The sequence below is a fragment of the Gracilinanus agilis genome, chromosome 3 (assembly GCF_016433145.1).
Source record: "Gracilinanus agilis isolate LMUSP501 chromosome 3, AgileGrace, whole genome shotgun sequence".
In the NCBI taxonomy this organism is placed as follows: Eukaryota; Metazoa; Chordata; class Mammalia; order Didelphimorphia; family Didelphidae; genus Gracilinanus; species Gracilinanus agilis.
Window position 1 is genome coordinate 411443461 of NC_058132.1, and position 12946 is coordinate 411456406.

At 36.0% G+C, this 12946-nt stretch overlaps 1 protein-coding gene across 1 annotated transcript in view; it reads right to left on the bottom strand.

Moving 5' to 3' along the window:
* RUNX1 (RUNX family transcription factor 1) overlaps positions 1-11336 on the bottom strand; it is a 353640-nt gene extending 342304 nt beyond the window's left edge. The window contains exons 1-2 of the mRNA XM_044670241.1: positions 11120-11336; positions 10877-10994 (exon numbers count right to left, since the gene is read on the bottom strand). Coding sequence (XP_044526176.1) covers positions 10877-10934 — 58 coding nt within the window. The 5' untranslated portion in view covers positions 10935-10994; positions 11120-11336. The remainder of the gene's footprint in view (positions 1-10876; positions 10995-11119) is intronic.
* Positions 11337-12946: the final 1610 nt, after the last annotated feature.

Sequence of the window (12946 nt, forward strand, 5' to 3'; positions counted from 1 at the left end):
CTGGCTCTCAATCCACCCAGCACTCCACCTGCCAAGCCCCAATCCACTAGCTGCCCCATAAGCAATGCAGTTTTAAGATTAATCTGATTAATTATCATTTTCTCTATCGCTTTGTAAAGTCTAGTACAATACTTCAAAAGGTGATTGTTTTCCCAGTTTTTGTCAAATAGTGAGTTCTTGTCCCAAAAGCTGGGATCTTTGGGTTTACCAAACATTAACTTGCTGAAGTCACTTACCCCAAGTCTATTCCACTGAACCTTCCTTCTGTCTCTTATCCAATACCATATTGATTTGATGACCACTGTTTTACAGTACAGTTTAAGATCTGGCACTGCTAGGCCCCCATCCTTGAAATTCTTGATCTTTTGTTCTTCCAAATGAACTTCTTTTTTCTAATTCAGTTAAGAAGTTTCTTGGTAGTTTGATAGGTATGGCACTGAATAAGTAAATTATTTTGGGTAGTTATTATATTAGCTCATCATACTCATGAGCAATTAATGTTTTTCCAATTGTTTATATCTAAACATGGTAAATATTTGGTAAATGAGCACTGTTTATGTGGTCTTCTGTATCTCAATTTACCTGTCACTTTAATGAAAACCACAACTTATACCTTTTTTTTTTTTCCAGGAGGTGCTAGACCACTAAAATTCAATCAATGAAAAAAGCAAACATTTATTTAATCCTTGAATATGGGCTATACGATGTGTTAAAGGTTGGAAATACTGAGACAAAAGTGACAGTCCCATTCTCAAGAAACTTATATTCCAATGGGGGAAACTAGAAGTACATATATGTGTATTTAAGGAATACTGGTACATACACAATATATATATATATATATATATATATAATGTAGAGAGAGCAGCTGAGGGAATCAGGAAGAGTTCTACATGAAAAGTTTGCTTGAGCTAAGTTTTCAAGGAAACCAAGGATAATGAGAGGGTTATTCAAGTGAGAAAGAATATATATATATATATGTGTTTACATATGATATATATGCTATTATATATCTATCATCCTCCCTCTCTCCCTTCCTTCCTTCCTTCCTTCCTTTCCTTTCTTCCTCCTCCCTCTCACCTCTCTTTTTCTTTCTTTCTTCTATATATTCATCATCATCATCATCATCGTCATCATCATCATCTCTATCTATCTATCTATCTATCTATCATATACAAACTGAATAAAAGGGAAGACATGTACTGCTTGGGGGAAGGTGCTACTTCAGTTGAATGTTGCAGGAAACTTGGGATTCTGAGAGGAAGAGATAAAGACAGAGTGCATTCTAGAAGTGGACAAAAGCCATTGAAGAAGCATTGAAACCAGAGAAGGGATGTGTGAAGAATATAAAGGCAGGTCAGTAGTGCTGAACTGAGTGGATGAAAGCAATATGTTAGAATGTCAGAAGAAAAGTAGGAAGAGGCTTGGTTGTTGTTAAGATATTTAAATGTCAAATAGAGGGGTATAGATTTGATCCTAGAGATAATACAAAGTTTATTACATGATCATACCTGCACTTCAAAAGAGTATATTGGAGTAGAAGAGGCTTGAAGTAGTTCCAAATAAAATAGGTAGGTCTATAAACCTAAGTTAAAAGGCCTTGCCTTCTTAGTACATAATTAAGTATAATGTTCGTCTAGACATCAGTATTTGTCTTTTATTCCTGTTCTTTTCCATTTTAGGAAGAAATGTAATTTTATTTTTTGCATTTTTGGATATATCATTCATTCTCTTCTTTGTATTAATTTCTGTCCTTTTTGTCTGGCATTTCTGGATATCATCAAGAATCATCAAGAAAACAGTTTCCTAAAGAAGGGGTCAGAATAAAGTGAAAAAGGAGAAAACTTTTTCAGTTAAAGTCAGAATATCAGATTTTATTTTACATACCTTTCCATCTTAACACTTTTACCTTTTCATAAGACTATTTCCAACTTATTATATCAAAACTGAACTCATTTTCTCCCACTAAATTCTCCCCATTGGTTGTATTCCATTGCTTTCCCAATCATCAATCCTCTAACTTAGAGTGATTTTAGAATCTCTTTGTTCCCTTCCCTTTTCTATATTCAATCACTTGTCTATTCTTGTTGATTCAACCTCTTAAATTTCTTTTACTGCCATTCCTTCTTTTTGATTTTAATGAATTCTTACCTTCTTTCTTAGAATCAACTGTGTATTGTGGGTTGTGACTTGTCTAGAGTCACCTAGTTAGGAAGTATCTGAGGCCAGATTGGAAGCCAGAATCTCCCATCTCTTGGCCTGGCTCTCAATCCACTGAGCCCCCTAGCTATCCCTTTTTCTATTCCTTCTTTTATAACCCCTACTTCAACTTTTCTTATTGACCTTTATGTAGCCTATTATAATAGATTGTTAACTGCTTTTCTTGTCTCCTCTTTCTTCTCTAGTCCACCCATCGAAATACTAGTTAATGCAAACTCCTCTATGCTATGAATTTTGATATATATAGTGGCTTCCCATTGTCTACTGAATAAAACAATAGATTTGCCCAATCCTTTCACTTGACTATCATTTACTCTCTTATCCACTTGTCCTCTTTCCATACTTTGTGTTCCAGTTAAAGTAAATTACGAGTTTCCCATGTTTACCCTCTCTTATCTCTGTAGCTTTATGATCAATAGACATTTCTTAAAAGTTTATGATGTGCAATACACTATTCTAGGTATTGATGATATGAAAACAAAAATAAGTCCAATTAGACTGCATTATATTGAGGGAGAAATATGTATTTATGTCAATCTTTGTAAAATAAATGCAAGAAAATTGGGGATTAGGAAGAGCACTAGCAGCTGTGAGATGCTAGATGAAAAGTAAAACTTATGCAGAAGATGCAGGTTTTTTTCATTTTTAAAGTAACAAGGTATTTTAAGAAATAGAGGTGAGGAGAAAATATTTTCTAGACATGGGGAAAGACAGTACAAATGGAAGGAGATAGGAGAGGAATATCATGTATGAGGAACTATAAGAAAACAAGATGGTCAGTCAGTGGAGTATGGGAAGGGAACAGTGGTAAATTGGAGTGTGGGTGTAAAGGGCTTTAAAAATTAAAATTTATATTTTCTCCTGAAAGCAAGAGAAAGTCACTGTAAATTATTGAATGGGGAATGACATAGTCAGAATTGATTTTGAAAGCAGCTGCTCAGAAGATGTTTTGGAATAACAAGAGGCCTAAGAAATACAAACCAATTTGGAGGCCACTGCATGAGACCAACTGAAGATATGAACTTAAAGGGATGACTGTCTGAAATGAGAATAAAAGTGTGATACAAGAGACAACCTAGAGGTAAAAATGACAAGATTTGGCAAATGATTGGATATTATATAGGTGAGAGAAAGTAAGGAGCTGAAGAAAATGTAGAGACTGGAAACTGGGATAACTGAAGGATGGCAGTGTCCTCCACAGAATTAGGGAAAGTTCAGCAAAAGGATAGGTTTTGGGGAAAATATAATGGTTTTGATTTGAGCATGTTGTTTGAATTGCTTAAGGGATATCTATTTTATCTTGAAATTATTTAATAATCAAAGATAGAGAACTGGAGGTCAGTAGTGCATTAGAATCTGGAAGTTATCTAGATAAGTAGATAGATAGATATCAATATACAACTATAAGCCCAACTACCCATAAATGTGTTATATATGTAAACAAACATATTTCATATAATATACAAATACATACATTTATAAACATAAATATAAATGTGTACATATAAATATATGTATATATAGACACACAAGATAAATTAAACCAGTTTAAAATCTAATTTTTTCCTGAATTCATATTTGCTATAGAGACCTTACAATGGTTCAGAACCCCCTTTTTTCCAATCCAATCCATTCCAAAAATTCCACAAGATTTGTTTGCATCGCTTTTGCTAGCTATGATCATTAGCATAATTAATTAACCAGTTAGTTTCTAGACTGAAATGCACACTAAAACTTATTTATGTGGGGTTCCATTGAAAAACAATTCTGAAACTTACTACAGCATAATATAGTGGAAAGGGTACTGCTTTTGCAATCAGAATGAATAGTGTCCCCATCCCCATTCTAACACTGACTATCTGTGAGGCCCAGGGCAAGTCACGACCTAGCAAAACATCAGTTTTTCATAGGAGTAGAGTGGAAATAATAAAACGTGCACCTTTCACCTCAGAGAACATCTTTGTGAGAAAAGGGCTTTGTAAACCTTTGAATGTCAGTTTCAGTTGAAAGGCATGATTTGTTGTGATGATGTTTGTTGTCATTTTGTAGGTTTTAATTTGTAAGGCTAGCTTTTCAAAAGCATTTTTCACTCTAAACACTTTACATGAGCTTACAGCTTCTGTGGTGGTTAATATGTGGGTGCACAGTCCAAATAGCAAGACTTCTCATGGGATCATAGATTTGGAGTCACATTTCTCTCAGGGAAAATCCATGGCTTTTGACCTTCAGTCATTTTGTCAAGAAAAAAAACAAAACAAGACAAAATCTTTTAAGATGCTTTTATTCTAGCCTTTCACAAGAAACCTTCGACAACCTGCTCACAACTTATCACAGGAAAAATATGAAGCTTTTGCCTTCCCCAAACTCCCAGTTAATTAGCTCCCTGAATGCTCTGAGCTTCTTCTACTCCCTTGAACTTTCTTTTCATAAGGAAGTAACTGTTTAAAACAGAAAACAATGATTACAGTCATACCACATGTGCACATCTATAGAACCATGGCCAAATGTGACTGTCTTCTAATTGGGGCTTCTTGTCATACTCAAGCCTATTAACTTGCTCAGCTACCTCTTCCTTTAAGAAATATGCTGTGCATCTGCACACAATTCTTTCTTATTTGGTTCTACATTTTTCTTGTAATTTAAAAGTCTTGTTTTTGTGAAGTACCTCTAAACCAAACTTGTCACTTTATAGGGATCAATTTCCTTTCCTTATAAAGTACCCTTCCTGGGTTACCTCCCCGCCCCCATTTTCACTCAAATCCTTGATGGCTAATAGATTACATTTTTATATTGCTTTAATGTCTGCAAAATGCTTTACAAATAGTATCTCATTCTATCCTTACAATCAGCCTGGGTTGTAGGTGCCATTTTGACCATGTTTTGCAAATATGGAAACTAAGGCAGAGAGTACTCAAATAACATTCTCAAGATCATATAGATTATAAGTACATGGAGCAGAATTTGAACCTGAGTATTCTTTACTATAGATCTAGTACTCTATGTGATATACTATCAAGCTGCTATGTTTTACAATAGTTCACACCCTCCCACTGTGTGGTTGCCACTGGGAATCACCCAGGAGGCATGATTAACTCTTAGCAATATTTTAAATTGGTATAATAAAAAAAGAAAATTTAAAAATACTACAAAACATTATTCCTTTAAACTTGTCCTCATACAAAGGAACAAAATCTCCATAGGAAGAAAGAGTTCACACTTAGAGAATATTAGCAATGAGGGTAATGTGTAGGACACACAAATGGGAAAAGCAGCATTGGAACTCTTGGCACTGCATGGCCTGGAAGTCTTTTGTCTCTTTGTAATGCTCTCATGCAATCTCCCTGGAATGCATCATTTCTTCTGAGCAGGAGCTCAGCTGGACTCCAGAGTCTGCTCATCTTTGGAGCAAGCTCTGTTCTATACTGCCAGAAGTCTCAGTCCTTGAAGCTGATTTTTCCTTTGAATACACCTTCATGCATTCTTGTTTGTATGGAGTGTGGTTCAGGTCTCTGCTAAGTGCAGGGATAACTCACCTTAAAAAGTAAAGAACTAACGAGGAGGGAGAATAAAGAGAAATTCTGTCATCCTCCTTTCCCTTAGGAATCTCCCCTCCAGGCTTGTAATCTCTACATACTCCTAGGTTTTAGCTATATAACCCCTAGATGAGTGACTAATTTGTTTGCTCAACTCATCAGGTTTAATTGTGTCAGAAAAAGTGTTTCACACTTTATAAATGGATCACTTGGTGTGATCTTTCCAGTTAGATTATCACTTCATTAACAAGTAGTGATTATATGATGGTTTTTTCCGGGTTAGATGTTGGTCAAAGATCAATTCCCCATGTACCAAATATATCTATTTTAAAACATTTAAACAGAAAAAGTCTTAAACATCGAAAGTGATTTCTTTATAGTCATAAAGTGTTATGTAGTTATATGTATTGCTTATTAACTTCTGAAGGCAATTCAAGATCGATAATACTCCAAAAGTTCTATCTTGAGTCAACTTTACAATGGCATCTTTGTTTCTTAAAATTAATAACTTAAACATTCTTGACGGTTACATTCATCTATCATTTGTTTTCTTCCTCTCCATCATTGAGTTCTGACTCCAATTAGTATGTTTATAATGGTGGATCCTTTAAAGATTCCTTTTCTACCCCTGATTTTGTAATGCTTACCTTTGCTACCTGAGTATGTGTCAAATTCCATAGCTATATAGTATACATAACCAGGTAGGCACACTGTGTTTTTAGTAACTGACTACATATTGAAAGAAGTGTAAACATTTAAAATTGTTATGTCATTTTAAGAAACATACCACTATGTGAAATGACAGAGGGAACAATTTGGTAACAAATCTAGATTTTAAGGGCTTCTCCCTCCCCCCAATCCCAAATCTCAGTTTCATTGTCCATGGACAGTTTTAGAATGTAAAAATCTTTCTCCTGCAAAAGCAAAGCAAAGCAAAACCCGAGGGCTACCTGTTCTGCATCTACTTCGAGCAGGTGGGGCACTTTGTTGTTCAGTTTTCTTATAGAAACCATGTTTGAAGATTCTGGATATACCTAGCACAGACACATTCATGTCTGAAGTCTAATGAGCCTTACTCCTCCTCAGGGATTTTTTGCTAATAAATCTTCAATGATTCAGAGAAGTTTCTTTTTAATGTATATTCTTCTTAGTAAAAATCAATTCACTATATTAGAAAGAACACAGGGAATTAAGGTTCTAAACTGGTTCTGTCTCAAAATTTTTGATTTCAAGAAAGTCACTGAAATTCTTTAGGTCTCAATTTTCTCATTTATAAATTGAGGGGTATGGACTACCACGTCTCTAAGTTCCATTCTAGCTCTAATATTCTAAGATCCTACTGAACATTCACAATTCATTTTTGTGCAGCTCATAGTACTAAATGCAGCCTTTGTTCTATAGTTTTCTTTGAAGGCTTTGCTTTGGGGTAACTTTTAGCCATAGAGATGATGAACAGCAAGTCTGAACTGTTGAAATTTGTACCTGTGGTTCTAGGAACTCAAAGGTATGCCAGTGTTTTAGGCTTTCTATAGACCACTAAGCCACTTCTAAAAACAAGACTGCCTACCTGTTTGTTGCTTTGCAAAATCAACTATATAGTTGTGTTCTCTTTCTTCTCCTTCCTCCCTTCCCCAACTCTTTTAGCCATTAGCCATTCAGAGACCAAAAGCATGGGTTGAGGGTATGATTTTTATGAGCTCAATATGTGTGATGTACACACCAGGGAATTTCTCCAGTGTCTTAGTTTCCCTACCTAAGTGAATTAAGTGAGGACCTGGTGTGGTGTGATAGAAAAAGAGCCATATCCTTTGTGGTATACCACATTCATTTACTATGTCAGGCTTGCAGAGTCTGACACTATTCTCACAAAGAAGGGAACAATTGTTTGCTTGCTTCCCTATCCACCTCCCCCCCCCCCCATTTTCCCCAACTTTCACATGAGTATCAAGCTAAAAAAGAGTTATGGATTTCCTTCTACAAGGACTGCATGGACTGATAAAATAAAATTCATGGAAGAAAACAAACTGTTATTTTCTCTTTTAGCTCATAATTGCACTTGGTGAGGGAGCAAAATGCAATAAATTTCAGGGAGCTAAAATGACCTCTTTAGAAATTGCAAATGACCAGGCTATGTAAACAGTGTTGAGAAATATGGGAGAGAACATGTCTGAGAAAGTGGTTATTATTGTTGCATCAGACTCTTAAGGCCGAGACTAAATACTGCCAAATAAAATGAAAAATTGGTAGATATTCAGTTAATATGCTCACTGTTGTCACTCGAACTGGATAACTTTAAACCTCCATTTCAGTGACATTGTTGATAAAAATAAATGATAGTTGCCAAAACTATTAGTGTTGTTGAGAGCAGATATCAGGGTTACTTCCATCATAGTCCCCAAAGCTAATGTGATCTGAGGCTGCACTGAGTGAGTCATTAGTTCATAGAATGAAAGAAGCAACAGTTTCTTATATATTTTTTTCTTTTGGTCAGAACATATGTAGTTTTCATTTCTGGCTGACACATTTTAGGGAAGACGTTGTGATACCAGAACTCAACTAGAGGAGGGAGGCCAGGATGGTGAAGGATCTAGTTACTATGTTTCATGAAGATCAATTGAAGGCATTGGAGAAATTTAATAATCAAAAGGGCTGACTTAGAAGGTTTCTTGTGACTATCTTATAGTATTTAATTATTAAAAAGAAAAATGCTTATCTTCTATCTTAGAATCAATATTTTATATTGGTTCCAAGGCAGAAGAGTGGTAAGGGCTAAGCAATGGGAGTTAAATGACTTGCCCAGGGTCACACAGGTAGGAAGTATCTGAGACCAGATTTGAATATCTTATAGATTTTAAAGGCTGGTTATATGGAAGAGAGATGGGACTTATATTTAGCCATAGAAGACACAACTCAGCAATGAGTGGAAGTTTCTGAGAAGCAGATTTAATTTCAATGTAAGGAAAATCAGTAGGACTGTCAAAAAGAGGAATGAAGCTAATTAATTTCCCTCTTTGAAGGCTTTCCGTTGAAAGTGGGCTAGCCCCTTGTTTGGAATGTTGTAGAGGTGATTTCTCTAGCCTAGGGTTTAATTAATTGCCCCCTGAAGTCCCTTCCAACCTTAAAGTTCTATGTTCAATGAATTTAAGTGTTTTAAAAGGTATAAGGTTCTGTTCAATGAAAGTAAAAAAACTGATAAGAATTAATGCAAAGTCTAATTTTAAGTACCATAGCCCCACTCCACACCTATCCACTTGAAAGCTATTTGGCCCATTTTTAAAAGGATTTGACCATTTATCATTGGAGCACGCTTATCGTGCCAGCATTAGAATTTGATTCATTCTATTTTGTCAACACCACATACATAGTGATAAATCACTTTACAGTCTTCTGTGCTCTTTTCTGTAAGGGAAGTTTTAGCATGCCAGAATTATATAACAGAGTTCTATTTATTGCCCTATGAAATGTTCTAAAATTTCCTCAATAAGTCTTCCTGTGTTAACAAAATAGGAAATAATAAACTCTTTTGCAGGGGGATCTGTAAAGCTAAAGTAAATGCAGGAAGATCCTTGTTTTGTTTTGTTTTATTTTGTGCGAATATTGTTTCCTTTGCTTATTAGCAGCAGAAAGGAAATGCCGAGCCAAGGGAGTAGTTAGCAGCTTTTCACTAGAGGTCTGATGTCTCTACTATGCAAGCTGAAAGATCCTGCAAGGCTGCGTGACTCATAGAACTTCTCATGATTCAACTTCACTAAAATTCCCTCCAATGCCATTAAAGAATAACTTAAAACCATTTAATTTGAAGTCTTAAATCTGTTAATGATTCTTGCTTTCTTTTCCTCACCCATATCTTTCTACATCTTAATCAGGTTTTCAAATCTCAGGGACCCTGAGAAATAGCAGTTGCCTGCTACTGCTCAATTTTTAGAATATATTGAAAAAAAAAAAGGTACTATGACACTATTTAAGAAGGACCAAAAGATTTTATACTCAGAAAGAGGAAATTAATTTTTCATCTTCACATCTCCCAAGAACACTCATCCTGTGCTACCCCCCAACTCAGACCTTCCCTAGACCAGTAAGGAATTCTGAATGTTGAATCTGCATGGTCATACAAAAATGCTGAACATTTAAAAAAAATTACAAAGTCGAGTTAACCCTCCCCCACCCCACAAACAATAATTAAAGGAACCACAAGCATCCCCAAATAAAACAAAACTCAATATAACTATAGCTTAGAAAATTTGATCTAGTCAGGTCCCAAGAATGCAGACAGGTTTTCCGCACTGGCTATTCCGATTAGTAAACATGGAGACTAATGACAAAAGCATCTGCCCTACTGAGAATTTAAGAACACTTGACGAGCCTTCTGAAACTTCTTTCTTACTGCTTGAAGGAGAGACTTCTGCACGTTACAGCTTGACTTCTCTCTCTCTCTCTCTCTCTGGCAGGAGCCGGCTGTTTCTTTCAATATGTCTACTTGACAATGCAGAGTTGTCACAGTTGGACAATTTAAAGCTAAAACCACATTAAACAAGTCTGTCCAGTTCCCACCTTTCTGAGACACATGGGCTGTCCTTTCTATCCCTGAGCTCCAAGGTTTTACCTCCAGGTAAGAATGAACATGCTTCCTTCTTCCCCAACTGGCAAGGTAGAAATGAGACAGCATTCCTCTCTACTGGCTGCATCCATGTGCTCACGCTAAGATACGAGAACCTCTACGTCTGAGTTCCAGACGGCACGCTGAGTTTTAGGATACCTAAGCCTTAACCATCCAACACATGAGACATCAGTGTAAACCCCAAAAGAGCTTTGGGCTAGCTTTATAATCTTCAACACTTTAAAAAAGTGAAGCTTAACCAACTTGGACTTGAAAAAAAAAAGTTTCTTAAATACCAACTGAGTGTCTCAGCAGCTTAACTAATTCTTTCGGGAAACTTTTCTGAAGAGTTGCCCTATGATGAATAAGTAACCCAATCACCTTGTAATCATATGCCTCAGCCAGAATCCCTCATACAGAAAAGACAAGAGTTTCAGGCACTGCTGTGCCACAGTCTGAACTGCCACTCCTTTTTCTATGCAAAACTGAGCAGAAGTACATTTTAAAAAGTCTGAAGAGCACTTACCTCTCATGAAGCACTGTGGGTATGAAGGAAATGACTCAAACATGCTGTCCGAAGCCATCGTTTCCTCCTTCCAATGTAGTCTTTTCTCAAAGTTGGGGGACCAGATCACTTCTTTTACCTTGGGAGATGAAAACCAAGAGTAGTCATTTGTTTTAACCCTTTACCCCTTTCCCTAGTTCCCTACTTTCTTCTTCTTCGTACGTTGGTACTTCTGAGACTGCAAAAGCCTTATAGGAAAGTTACCTCTTTGAAAATAAATATTGAAATTGCTGAAGATCAAAAAGTTTTTCTTTTCTTCTTCTTCTTCTTCTTTTTTTTTTAAAGAGCCTCGAAGTGACTTGGTTGTGGCTTGATGATGCTTACCGCTCTACGAAACTCTGTGGTTTGCAGACAGTGTGATTTGCCCTGCCTGCTGACCAATATCCCGGACCCAGTCTTGTGTGACTGCCACCGTACCCAACTTGTGGTTCTGTGGTTGTTTATGAGGCCCCAAAGAAGTGTTTCACACAACCAAAATTACAAATTTAACTGTTCCTCTTTCCACAGCCCATCTTAATTGGTGCTTGCCAATCATGTGACTTAAGTGATGTCATTTTTAAGATTCTGAGCAATGCCTTCCCTACCCCCACCTGCCCCCCTCCCACCCCAGTCTGCAAGGAAATAGTAGAGTTAGCAATAGAGATGTTTTAAAAAAAAAGTGACTCAGTCCCTTATTATACAAATGCTCTTTGCTGATTTAGTACAACTTTGTTCTGTTGTTATTTGTGGTTTTTGGAACTACTGACTATTTTGATAAAGATTTTATTGCTGCTTATTCAATAATAATTCAGTCATGGCATCAGGCTACTGTTAAAACAGGATGCATTTCCCATAATTTAAAATACTAGGTATCAGTTTTAGGAAAATTCAATTCCTGGTAAAGAAGATAATCACATAAATGAAATAAGGAAGACAATGTTTAAACTATCCTTTGACAAAGGAATAGAACTGATCTAGTTTGCAAACACTCAAAGTATCTTCCATGTTTTTTTCTCTCTCAATGTTATGAATGGAATATTTTTAACCCAAGTGAGATCAGTTTCCTCTGTTTAAAGCCATCTTTCTAGTAAATAAGTTAAAAGAGCACATGAGAAAAAAAACCAACCAGTTAACTCCATTCCATCAGAGAAAAAAATTAAAATGTCATTCGTTTCTGAATAACGCAATACCTGCTGGATAACTAATGTTTCCTAGTTGCTTTCTTTAGAAATTGTCTCCTCTACTACCAACTTTTCTCTAGTTAAATTTTAGGTTTACTTTATTGTTTTTTTTTTTAACCCTTAACTTCTGTGTATTGTCTCATAGGTGGAAGAGTGGTAAGGGTGGGCAATGGGGGTCAAGTGACTTGCCCAGGGTCACACAGCTGGGAAGTGTCTGAGGCCAGATTTGAACCTAGGCCCTCCTGTCTCTAGGCCTGGCTCTCAATCCACTGAGCTACCCAGCTGCCCCTAGGTTTACTTTAGATAGCTTGCTTTACACCTACTGAGAAAGCTCAATCTGAGTATAGTTAACTATCATCTCAAACTTGTCAAAGTAGCCTTGAGAACATATTTAGGAACTTTGTCTGTTTGAAACCTTAAGAAGAGTTCTGTTTTTGACAAAGGTGACTGATATCATGTAACTACAAGTGATGAGCTGTGCAAAGACTCCTATTTTGAGATACTAAAAATAGTATAAGTTTGCATATGGGCAAAACCTTCTGATTGCATGTATTCATTTTTTTCCTACTTGCTATTTGTGGGCTAATGTGTTAAAGTAATATTTGCTCTTTTCTAAGTCCTCTTTTCAAACAAGATGGAAAAAATCTTTATTATTTTTTTTCTAATGGCGTTATCAAATCAGAAGTGTTATTTTAGATCATTTATTTTTCTAAGCTTTAGTGTTTACCTCACCACAATCTGTAAATCAGTAAAGAATTGAAACAATTATTTATAACATGTAGAACTTAAATCTTATTTTAGTCTATATATGCAGAAAATGTATTTGAGGGCTTAAAATAATAGATAAACACTTCAGTTTTCTACTTCGTTT